The following is a 13,063-nucleotide window of genomic DNA, read 5'->3' as shown; positions in this document are numbered from 1 at the left end:
CTGATAATGTCTTATGCAATGCCCTTCTTATCTTTCTCTGAAGTCAGTAATATTAAAATCTGCCTTTTGAAATTAAGAAGCCAACAGCATTATGAATGTACTGTTATTTTGTCAAGCGCAGATATGGCTGCATTTTCTCTGCCATGCTAATGTTTCACTATCTTTGTGTGGCTTACGGGCCAGTCAACTATTACGCACAAATAGAGAGAAAGGAAATTGCTTCTGTCCATTTCAATGACTTATTCTCTGGTTGGTTTATTTATAATGATTTAAACAAAATCTTTTGGTGATTTATGAAGACTTCCTAAAGAAAAATAAGCAAATGTCAAGGTCAAACTGAAACTTGTTAACACGAATGCCATAAAAAATACAACAAAAAATAAATCAAGGAAAAATGGTCACAACATATCCATTGGGAATACGACTTTTATAAATTTGACAGTATTATGCCTTTGAAATAATGGAAAATCCCATGATCTCCAGACAGCTTTGGTTTTGAAATGAAAGATTTCTGTAGAGTATTTTAATTCTGAAATAAAACTTCTCTTAATTTGTATTGTAAAACATCACAGCTGAAAGCAGAACTAATGCAGAAACCAAGACATAAAGGGCTCTGTCCAACAACCCTTGGGAGCAGCTTTTCAAAAGAGCTCAGCTCCCATTTTTGTCACTGAACCGAATTGGCCATTCCTTCTGCGGCTGAAGACTTTAAACCTTCAGGCGCCTTTAGAGCCTTTTGGGATAGAGACAGTCTCAAAATCCTGCGAAGGCTCCCACAAGTGGCATAACTGTGAATATACTATGACAAACATATGAATGAAACAGCATTACTCACCTGCGTAAAAGCTACAAGAACAGAGACTGAAGGATGGCTAATTTCATACTGAAAGAAAGTGAAAGCTTGGTTTTGAACCCTGATTTTAGTAACCTAGGGCAAGACTGAGAACCTTAACAAGTAACCTTCAATAAAACTGAAATGTAAGTAAATTCTTTCAAGTTAGTTAAGGCCTGTGGGAGTGGAACTTTGATCAGCAACACCAAAAAAGTAGAGACTCATCTTAGAAGATGCTGCAACTGGAAATGTATGATAAACTTATCTGAATTGGATCAGGTAACGTCTTCATATCCTGGCACTAGACTGCGTACAAAGCTTCTAATAGCAGTCTTCAGTTAGTCAACAGCCACAGCTGTTGTAAGATGCAACAAGTGAAATATAGGCTAAATAAAGTAGTGCTCTTTCATGAGTTAGAGAGTGCCATAGAATGTGATGGGGTCTATCATCTGGGAACTAGAAGCTGCAATGCAAGGGACCATTATCAGAAGATGTAGATGTTAAACTGGATTTTAGTGCTATCAGCATAAAGGACCATGTTGCTACCTTTATTTAAAAAAAACTAGTTGAAAAAAAAATATTATAGAAACAGATACTTTGTATACTTCTGCGTACTTGAATTTTAGTGAAAAGCCATGCAGAATCCTATTAAAATTATTAGTGTAAAGTCTTAAATTATCAGCCCTCTGCAGAAACACACGACCCAGAGGTTTGAAAACTGGCATTCAGTTTTGGTCCAAAAAGTTCCCGTAGGAACTGTGATGGCATTTAGACATGTAACTACTCAAATAAGAGTGCCAATCAGGTAGTTAGCTTCTTGAAAGATACCAATTACGCACAATGATGGCCATAGACTACGATGACATTTCTCTTAAGTATCAAGACTTGTGTAAAATGGCATGTCTAACAAGCAATCATAGGGCTGAATGGCTGATGATGCATTTAATCTGAGCATAACATTTTTATGGACATGAAGAGCTATTTCATGTTTCACTTTCTAGTTTTCCAACAGAAATGTGATGCTGTTGTATACAGATTTCTAATATGGCTGAGCTGTTCTCCGTGAAATTAAAGACAGTATCTGGGCTGCTTTGAAACCGAATTAAGACATTCCTAATCAGTGGACATTCAAATATCAACAGCTTTCTTTTGTTTGAAATGACAGCAAAAATGCAGAGTTAGGAATCACCACACAGCAGGTGAGATTTTCTGATGTCTCGCACAATAAGAAGCCAAACACCCCTAAAAAGTCAGTGAAAGCTGAGGACTTAATTTTTGGGGGTATCCGAAGAAAAACTCACAGTGCAACTTAGGGTTGCCTACACAGCATCCTATTTCTTTCCACGATGTAAACACACCCGCACTTCTATCTTGTCTTCCTACTGTTAGCATCATAAAAGGCTGATACAAGGATCCAGACTGCATGAATCAACAGAAGCTTTAAAGTAGTTAATGCAGATGCTAATAACTATGTCACCTCAAGTCATTAATATGAAGGTTGTTTTTATGTGTTTTAGCTCAAAGTGTGATTTTCATGGAACATTTTGAGTTTGTACTTTTATTTCACTTAATGCTAGGGAAGCCTTGGGGACCACACCACTGGCTACACCGGTATCTGGGCCTTGTTGACCTGCTATTTTCACATTCAGCACTGTTTTTCTCTACTAACTGAGCTCTATCAACAATGGCAACAGTGGAAGAAACAGTTTAGGGACTTCACTGCTGGAATCACAACAGTTACCGTGCTTAGACACTATATTCTTGTCTAGGAGTACAGCTGAGCATGAGGGTAGTTAAACATAGCCATCCATCTACACTAAATTGCCAGTGTGTACTCAGAGAAGCAGGCCAGAAACATTGTTCTAAACTGGTAGAACATTTTCAAGATGGAAGAGTTGCTTAAGTGCATCTCAAAGAGAAAAAGAGAGTAATGAAGATTTAATCCTTTTCTTCCATCTTTCTCTTTCCAGTTTGTAGCAAATCTCAAGATTAGCCTAAATTGCATTTTGATTACATTTTCCAAGCATTCAAAAACATTCAGAACTTAGAAAAATGAACAGAATTGGACAGTTGAGATTATGGTGAGTTTAGATTGTCCTTGAAAATTAAGATGCATGTTCCTTAAAGCAGTTGCACAAGGGAGAACAAGGATTGTCACACACCAAAAAGTACATTTCCACATGCTATGTGAAAATGGGCTTTGAATAAATCAGATGAAAGTAAGTTTACTTGTAAATAATGTAATTTTCTTAGTGACATAGCTAAGGAACAAAGCACCGATAACCAACCGACCAGAAAAATGCCAGACACAAAAATCAAAAGTTAAGACTGGGAGACAACCAGACTGCATGTTTTCACTTACACTTAGAAAGTTCACCTAATGGTATCAAAAGATAAACGTAGGTTTGTATCTTGGTCATTACAGCAAAGGATTATTTATGTAAATGCCTTTACATAACAGAATCTAATTAGAAACATATATGAAAAAAAGGAATTTAATTTGAACTATTATATTCTTTTTTTACAGACCATCAGAGACCTTGGATTCTGGCAATATTTATCAAAATTCCAAAGAAGAAAAATCCACCATTCTAGAGAATCCAGCTGCCACACAGATCTAAGCCATAGTATTGCTGGAAGCCAGAACAGTTTTTAGGAAGAACGGAGCATGAACTGTCCCTTTTCACATGCTCATTATGAATGGTAAAAAGACTTCTGTGCTCATTTCTTCTTATTAAATTAAGCTTCCAGCACCATCAAATTAATACATATTATCTATGCCCTTCTATGCCATGATACAGAAATTACAAGGCCATTTAATTCCTAGAGCAAGCAATAGGGTATCCATTGCCATATAGATTTCCTCTCAAGCTGACAGAGTGGAAATTCATTAATTCTAAATTTTACTGGAATATTTATGGTTTACCATTTCGCAGCAGTTTTTAATCCACTTGCACTATCACTTATGTAACCCAGAAAGCTTTTTTTGCTGGCTAACAAAGTTACACAGATACAAAATGAGTGAGCAATAATAGTAAGAAAAATTTTTCTTCATATTTGAACAGGAAAAAAAAAAACTTTGAGAACGTGGGTTTGCTAATTTCTGGCACAATTACCTTTCCTTTGAACCATCATCAATAAGGCCTTATCTCTTAAAGCTTCTATACACTGCATTTGAATCCTAGTCGTATCGAGGTCAATTTGGGACTGCAACGATGCCTGCAGAATTTCCTTCTTTTCGCTCCCATGTAACTAACTGCAAAATATGGGACTGCCTAGGATCTTGCCTTGTATATGGATTTTCCACCAGTTTTTCTATTTTCAGCTTCATACTTGCCTGAAGGAGAACACGGCAAGAAAGGAGGCGAATAAAGAATGAAGAGTGTTGTAGAAGTTCCCAAATTGTTTGGAGAGAGCTACGCAGCCAGACTGTGCAGTACGTGGTTAGGCTAAGTAACACGTTCTCTCCTTAAATTACTGTACTTCAAATATGAACTGTGTGAAATAATGCTTCATGCTTCCTAATGATACTGCTATGAAAATCTAACAACAAATTTCTGTTTCCCCCCTCATGTTTTTTTCCCCCCCCCTCCATATGCTGTTTTTCTAATCAGAAAATGTGTGTATACCAGGTGATTTGGCAGCAGGTACCCTTGCTGCAGGCATAAATCCCATTCAGACAGGCGTATTCCATTACTTCTTGTGTTCGAGCTGAACTATATTAATGGTTCAACCCATGTAAGTGGAACCAGTAGAGTGGGAAGATTCCAAACTTTGGGCATGCTCCTCAGAATCTGACATATTTGAAAACTGGTCTCATAAATGCCATGTGCTGCCATCTTGCATAAAAGAAGTCCCAAATTTCCCATGAGTTGAAATTTCCTATGCATTTTCTGTATGTATTGGCACATAGGTATTTTTCAAAATTTATAAAATAAAGTCCGTAAAAGTTACAATCCGTCATTCGTTCACTCAAATAATATATGCAGATCCTATTTTTGAGTAATTACGTTTCAAAAGAGCACGGCTCTTTCAGCATATCAAATTGCTACTGACATATGCCATCCGTCTTAAATACTGTTTTCAGCATTCTAATTTCTTTTTCTAATCATGAGTCCGTGATGACAAATTAAAACAATATTTTGTGTGCAATTCATATTTTACTGAAATTTAAAATGGCAAGAAATGGATGAGTATTCAATTTATTTTCTCTTCTCAATTAATACAGCAATTAAGATAAGGGGTATAAAACTGGCTTAATTGGGTTGCCATGGCAACTAATTGCCCGATTTCTTCAAAAATAGCATGTTTTAGGTGGAATCAATCTGTGGTAATTTAATTATGTACATCATGAAGCAAGAAGTCAGGTTAGATACATGTAAGGAAAAGTTCTAATTGCAAATTGTTACGCATCTCTCTGTTATTCCAGTTTTCTCTAGATGTTGTCTGTCACTGTTCTTCACACAGAGTACAGAATGATAATTTTTCTTTTTCATGATTAAGAGCATTGAGACTTGCACAATAAATGAGAATCAGAATTGCTTGGTTGTAGTTCAGCTGGTCCTTGGAAACAAGGAAAAAAAGTGAAAACCAGACCCTGACTCACTTCTTCCTCACTTTGCTTTGCATGCACAAAGGAAATCGAAGTAGTGCCACTCTCTAGCTAATTTATCCACACGCAACTGGCCACAGTCATAGAAGCAATACCAAGTTGGTTTTTTTTAAACTGGCCAGTGTAGCTCAAGGCAAACACTGAAACCACACCAATCTAGAGAGACCTTTTTATAGTCCTCCTTATCTCTTAACCTTTACCTTGCTCAAATACATATAGTCCATTAAATAAAGGTTACTGCTCCTGAAGCTTATTTCCTTGCAGCTCAGGTCTCCTGTTGGACATCCCGCCCGTGACTGGGGATGGCTGCCATGCAAATGTTTATAATATCAAACCCTGGGGATGGTGATGACACCTAGGGAGCAAACCACTTTCAGACAAGAAAACAGTTGTTTTCACTCATGCAGCATTGCTGTAGGAAACAGTGCTTCCTGTGATTTAGGACATTTAAAGCTACATCAGTTGGAATTCTGAACCCTTAACTCCATCTCTGAGTAGCTTTAACATCTGGAAAAGATAGCACATTTTTACTGACGTTTTTCTCCTCTATGTTTAATGCTGTAGAAGTACTTATATTCCCAAATTTTGTCTCAGTAAGTTCACTGTGATGAGAATAGCAAGGGAAGAAGCTGGCACACTCACACTAGATGCGAGCATCCGTCTGAGTGGGAGAAGGTTGCTACCTGGCTCTGCATTGGTTCTCCATTAGAGTGGCATGAGAAAAGTGATGCTGATGACTGCATTTAACCAAATCAGCAAGACTGGGTATTGGTGTTCCATCATTTGTCACCAGCAGCTGGCATACGTGAACAGTGTAGGTGGTTTTACCATGTATCAGGCAAACAAAGGTAACCAAAGTTTTTCTTCTAAAGAGATAGGGACATCTAGGTATCTACAGAGACAGGCATCACACCCCTCCACAATAACACAGGTGATTATTGCATAAATAAGGTAAATCTGGATATATTTTATTATTCATCCCTCTTAAGGAAAGGGAGAAAGCAATTTTAGCTTTTTTAGATTTCACACATTTTCCAGGTATTTTTTAGCTTCACCTCCAAAATTTTCATGTTTTTATCCTCCCTTACTTTTTCTAAATTGTGACTCAAACTCTTCAAATACAGGGGGAAAAAGACCATTCCTGTAGAGTTTTTAGCACAACTGACCTTATGAGAAAAACATGCTTTATGGTAGTCATCCCAAATACCCCAGTGTGTCACAGAATCTGTAGGATGACACTTTGCAACACAGCAAAGCTCCTGGAAGGTTCCAAGCAGATTTCTCAAAATCAAATGATTTCTTGTCTGTATTTAACATACGTGTGTTTTACAGATATGCTCCAAATAATTGCCCTGTGTGCTTGTGATATTGCATTGGTTTTAGTGATCAGAATGCTAAATTCAGGAGCTGATCACCGTTTTTGGCACTTTTGTTAATTGAATGAAACCTCTGACGTTTTCCAAGTTTGCATAACCCTGACTTTGTCCCATTATGAGCTCATTCTCAGATGAAACACAGTTCACGACACTTTAATGTGTTAACTTTGCTTCATGATATTTCCTACCAGTGTTTAATTTCTTCTTTAATAGACCAGAGACTCCATGTCCACACAAGTCTTTAATAAAGAGTTTTCAAATTCTAAAGACACTACCTTGACCTTTACTGAAATCAAAAGTACAGAGAAAATTAGGATATTCATTCCAAAAAGTCCTTTTTAAAGTGAAATTTTCCCCAATAGAAGGTCAAACTTTATTACCTATAAAATTAATACTGTGTCCATCAAATTTGCTCTTACGCATTTTTTCAATTATGTTTGGGAAGGTACAGGAACTGTTTAGATCAGAAGTAACATAATTCATACTTAATTGCCTTTCTCTGCAGTTAATTTGATAATGCTGAAAAATAATATGATAAAGTTAAAAAAGAATATCATAAACAACTAAATTGTTTCCTGCAGTGGAATGACTCAATTTTCTATGCTCCATTCATGATTACTGTCCTACTGGTAAAGAATAGTTTTGTGATTTACTGAAAAAAGATAAAGATGTGATGGGTTTATATAAAAAACTACCAAGCATGAAGCTCCTGATTTCACTTCTGACAGAAATCTTCAACATTTTACAAATAAGAAAAATGCCCTGGCACTCGTCCCCTGCGCTGAAGCGTAATAACAAGAAGCCAATGCCTGCTGAATCCAGTGACAGATTCTCTACCGACATCAGAGAGAGGGTATGAGAAGAGCAGCACCGTGAGGTTTGTTTCCAGCTGTCTCTGCTCTTCACCCCGATAGCACACAAATGTAAGGTTGTTTTAAAAAGAGGTGGTCAAGGAATACAATGGGACAACACTATCTTGTTTGTAATTATATAAACTCTATAGGTCATGAATACTGGTAGAAAATAATCTATTTACTGGTTTAGTGTATGATTAAGGTCTTTTAGCAAGGTCTAGGGTCCAACGTTTTATTTGATTTTAGAACCTTGCCTTATTATAAATACTGTTAAAAATCAGCGCACGACTCACAGACACCTTCCACGGTAAGCATTGTGTTTGCAGTCCCTTATACTGACGTTAAAACTGCCAAGAGTCCTGGTAGTGCTGTCAAAAACTGAACCTGGGGGAAGATGGATTAGGCATGCCCATGGTGCCAGGAGGACAGGCAGACCTCTAACTGAGCCGGCGTGTCTAGGGAGCCTTGCAAGCAGCAGAGTGGTGCTGGGCCTGGACCGAGGGGCTCTGTGTTAGGCTTGGAGCTGCGCTGGGTACCGATGCACACTGCCGGCCTGGGCAGCGGACATTATCTGAGCTCTTCTATATTCCCCAGTTGAGAAAAGGAAAGCCTATGGCAGCTCAGACTTCCTAGTGCATGCTCCAACGCAGCTCAGATTTGACGTAGAGAGAAGATGATAGGCCAAAGGAAGGAATAGCCTACACCAAATGCTTTTGAAAAAAGTTCTCTCTGATTAAGTATGGTTTTTTTTTTTCTCTCCTGCCTTTTCACCCCACATCTGTTAGCCCAAGCAAATGACTTGCTCTATTGGAAATACCTGTGAATTTTCAATTTACCACCCTATCGCATTTGGCGATTCTTAATCCTGCCTCTGGCTGCCCTCTCGCATAGAAGTCCTAACCCATATTGACTAGTATTAGATAGGCTACACTTACAAACCTGAAGAAAGAGATGGCTTTTACCTTGCAGTCTGTGGACAATGCTGTTTAAAAGAGAATGCATACTGTTATGTTCAATCTGATTTTTTTTTCTTTTTAAGTTAACATAGCCGCCTTTTAACGTTGTGAAAGGATTCTGTATTCATTTCATATCACTCTACCACACTTTAGCTTGTCATCTAATGTAATATCCCTTTTCAAGACGGACATTAGCAATGATGGCTAGAGAAATGAAGTGGGTTTCACAGCTTTGTTAGTTAGCATTATCAGTGGCCTGGAAATAAGTTGGGGAACACCTTCCAGGGATATTACGAGTCCTGGCCATAACCGCAGGGGAAAAGGCAGAGCCCAGATCTACCCATTGAAATCCATTATAAAACTTCCTTGGCTGCTTTAGTCTCTAGACTGTGACTTCAGACTGGCAGCGGGTACGTGCAAAGACAGCGTGGTTCCCTCTGCGGGTGGAAGCAGCCAAACCACAGGCGGGCAGCGTGCGAGCCGACGCTTGCCGGCCTTACAGCGGGGCCTGCCCAGAGCAAAGCGCTGCTCCCCAGCAGGCCCCAGCACCGCGCCTCGCAACTCCCACAAATTCCACTCTTACTCATTTATACAGACCAGCAGATAATTTTTCCAGTTACCAACCACCTCTAAGTTTAATGTGTTTCGGAAGCCCTTTGGTAATTAAGCCAGGGGTGATACAGGCCACAAGGTTAATATCAGCTATTTAAGTTCTGCTATTTATTGCCACTTCCACATGTGGCTGAGCTACATACAGTGAAGTACTACAATGCTCCTGAATGATCATTATTAACACCTGAGCATGCCAGTACTAAATGCACACATGTGGTTTCTAATTACTTCATTCAAAGAAGTCAATAACGTTGGAGTAGATTAGCTCCTGCGCTAACGCTACTGCAGAATTACAAATAAACGCAATAACAACCGCTGGAATTAGGTGCTGACTCAGTACCTCAACTGCACAGGATTCCCTTTCTCTAACCCACGTTACATATCTTCTCTTGCTCTGCCATTCAGCGCACAGACACCTTTCCCCGGTCTCATTTTTCCAGAATGGAAAAAATCCAGGGAATTAAGAGGGGTGACCTAGCAGTGAGATTCTTGGCTTAGAATAGATGAGCAATGCATGTTACTGCCCTAAGTGCCACATAAAGGCATACCCAAATTCCACTTTCATTCAGACTGGTTTCCACAGCTGGAAATATTCAGCTTCTTGTTTCATCTATTCTCTTTGAGGATATTTGACTCTACCTTTAAAACATACGCAGCTTCTCCTTTTGATAATCCCTCAATAATACCAGCCTGAGTTTTTACTTTCATTGTAAGATGACATTTCCCAGTTACCAGATTTTACGATGTATTTAAAAAAACTTCATCCAATAGCAAGTAAAAGACAGAAATAAGTTGAGCACTACATTTTTCCATGGAAATTTCCTAAGTACGTATATGAATATATAAGTAAATCATCATCTCAGCAGAATTTTTTTTCTTTTATACTTAAGGCAATATTTTCTTTTTTCCTGTCAGGCCCTGCAAATGTTCCCTGAGTCATGTGGTTACAAAAATGTAGAATTACCCTCCTAAAAAGAACATTTTACAATTCATCACCAGGACTAAACCAGCTGCAGCTGTGAAAAAGTGTTAGCATATTAGCTGTTATATTACAGGCAAATCTTTTATTTATTTTGTGCCTTTAGCTCTGGAGATTTGGAATGTTCAGGATTTTCTCTTTCTTTCTCTTCTCCAAAGTCACTCACTGAATTTTACTAGCTAGTTAATTTTGATTATATTTGACAGAAGGAACTTCAATCCACACAATATGTAAAAAATATTGCATTTTAACAAGGGTTTTTACTTATGTTTTTATTGTCATTGTATTGAACAGAATAGAATTCAGCATATCAGGGATGAGTTGTTATTGGTATTTAGGTGCCTTAGGCTTACTAACTGCTCAAATATTATGAAGAAATTAACTCTGATAAAGATGATTTATTACTTTCCAAGAATGTGCAGAGACTATTTGCATCTAGCCTCGAGATCTCAGTGTAGGAATGAATGGGTGAGATGTAACCTTAAATCAAAGCTGGTCTAAGTTTTAAGTTAATTCCTTGATTTTCTGTTTGTCACAATGATCCCTCATACCTTTAGGTGGCCACCTAGAAAAGTGCTGAAGCGTATACTTAACTTTCCACATGCACCTTTCTGAACAGAAAATGTCAAGCAGGAAAAAAAGTCATATACTTTAATGAGTCTGATCCATAATAGTTACTCACCACTGTCTATTGCCAGAAAGAGAGCAGTGTATACGTTATTCTGAACGTATGGAGATTCCCGATCCAGGATAGCAGTGGTGCCAATGGTACCATTGGTGGGGTTAATTTCTAGCCAGCCTGCCGGATCCTTGTAAACTGAATACCTAAATAAAAATATAGAAGTTGTCAATAAATTATATATCTAGACATTAAAAAAAATTACATTACTGCAACAGAATACCTCTTTGCACTCACGGGCTTTCACAGGATGGATCTTAATACTTAAAAAATACAATTTAAACCTTCTGCCTTCCCTTTGAGATAGTTCATTATTGTTTGGCTTATCTGACGGGATAGAGAAATAGAGAGAGGTTTCAGCCAATTTCTTTGGCTAAGTATGTCCCAAAGCTTAGTACACAAGTCAATATTTAAAGCATTATGTAGGACCTGTTTCCTCCTGCTGTGTTATACAGCCAGAGTACCTGAATGCCTTCAGTGGACCTCTGCATTTACTGGTATTTACAGACTTCATGAATCCCTTCACAGTCCTCCTTTTTCCAGACTCAAAATCCTGGCTGGACTAGGAGTTATATTTTTAATTTATTTTTTGAGTGTTTTTCATTTCTTTTCTTACAATTAGTTATGTTGGGTGAGGCTGGAAATGTAATGAATTGTGGGGTATGGTAGCAAAAAGAGAGTTAGACTGTGGATTCGTTAGGTCTAACTGGAGCTGGTTATATGCCGACCTGGTTTGCATGCATTCGTTTGTTCTGCACTCAGTGATCTGTACTTTTCTGCTTCTGGAGATTTCAAATAGATGCTCAGAATGTTGGAACAATTCAACCACATATGTGTTGTCTAAATAAAGATTTGAAAATGCTGTCGGTCAAGAACCCTCAACACAAAATTCACTGTTGTGCTTTCTTTGCATTAATTGGCACAAATATTCAGACCCTGATACTGGAAATATTTAGAAAGATTGTGGAGTTTATGCACTAAGAACTGCCCTACTTGACTGAAGTAATAAACATAAGAATGTTCATGAGTAAAGCCTAATTCTATACTCAGTTAAATATATTAAGTGATATAATAACACAGAGCTGAATTAACTTGTACCAATTCTCTCCCCAATGAAATGTGTTAATATTTTAAACCAAAACGCCAATCACAGAATCAATACTTAGTATAATAACCTGTTTATCTTTTTTTTTGTAGTGAATTGTTATAGGTCATAAACGGCCATACAATCTTCTATAGACATTTCAAATTATAAGTAATCGACACGAAACCTGTTATTGTTTAATGAGTATGTGCCCAGCCAGTGCCTCATAGCAGCGTTTGTCTGAAAGGTGTCGTATGTGATAAGGCTGCCCAAAATAATTTATCACTGCAACTATTTCCTGAGGGAGTAATCAAAAATAACAGATTGTTAGGGGGAAAAAAAAAAAGTAAGTAAAATGAAATAAAATGGCAGTTGCTAGAAGAGGAAAGAATAAATTGCAGGCCAACAAAGACAGACATGGTCTTACTGAATGCTTATTTCAGAGGCTTGATTTGGTCTCTTGTGCCCTCTGGAAAACGGAAAAAAAGTTGTGATTAGTTGCTAGATCCCTCTGGCAGACTGTTAAGGGATGCCCGTTATCACCGCTACCAACGAGGGGGCAACGTGTGTCTGTCCTATCTGGCTGCCTCTCACCCCTCAGTCCCATATAACTTGTGCGTTTTCACTGTCCAGTTATTTTGATCAGGCAGAGTTTGAGAGCTTTGGATTTTTGCTGGGATCCCCGAAAAGCTGAGCAGAGCCACAGCTCTGAGCTGTCAGAAGTCTGAGAGGGCCATTAGCATCATTCATGCAGCAAATTTTACTGTGTTTGAGCAGTAGGTCTGATCATTGGCCGAAGGTAACAGGAAAAAAAAGCAAATGACTTAGTGCATGGCTCAGGCTTAACTTCTGTCATTAAGACTGTAAGAGACTATTGACTGAACTGAGGAACAGATCTCTTCCATCCCTCATCCCAGGAACTTACCCTCCAACATTTGAAATAATGCCATGGGAAGGTGTCATTAAGCAAAGATGGGGTTTTTTTTCCCCTATATAAGTTCGGAAAGCTTAGAACAGATTTGAGTTATAATAGCCTTTGAGTAATACATTTTGGGCACGGACACCATACTATTCAGCAG

The 13,063-nt window shown here is 38.2% G+C and overlaps 1 protein-coding gene across 1 annotated transcript in view; it reads right to left on the bottom strand.

Annotated features, from left to right (window-relative positions):
- CDH13 (cadherin 13) overlaps positions 1–13,063 on the bottom strand; it is a 583,915-nt gene that overhangs the window by 3,459 nt on the left and 567,393 nt on the right. The window contains exon 14 of the mRNA XM_035902601.1: positions 10,904–11,046. Coding sequence (XP_035758494.1) covers positions 10,904–11,046 — 143 coding nt within the window. The remainder of the gene's footprint in view (positions 1–10,903; positions 11,047–13,063) is intronic.

Source organism: Egretta garzetta, unplaced genomic scaffold (genome assembly GCF_000687185.1).
Source record: "Egretta garzetta isolate BGI_Z169 unplaced genomic scaffold, ASM68718v1 scaffold39, whole genome shotgun sequence".
NCBI classification, from domain to species: domain Eukaryota; kingdom Metazoa; phylum Chordata; class Aves; order Pelecaniformes; family Ardeidae; genus Egretta; species Egretta garzetta.
The sequence above is the reverse complement of the archived record's forward strand: the minus strand, read 5'-3'. Positions and strand labels throughout refer to the sequence as shown.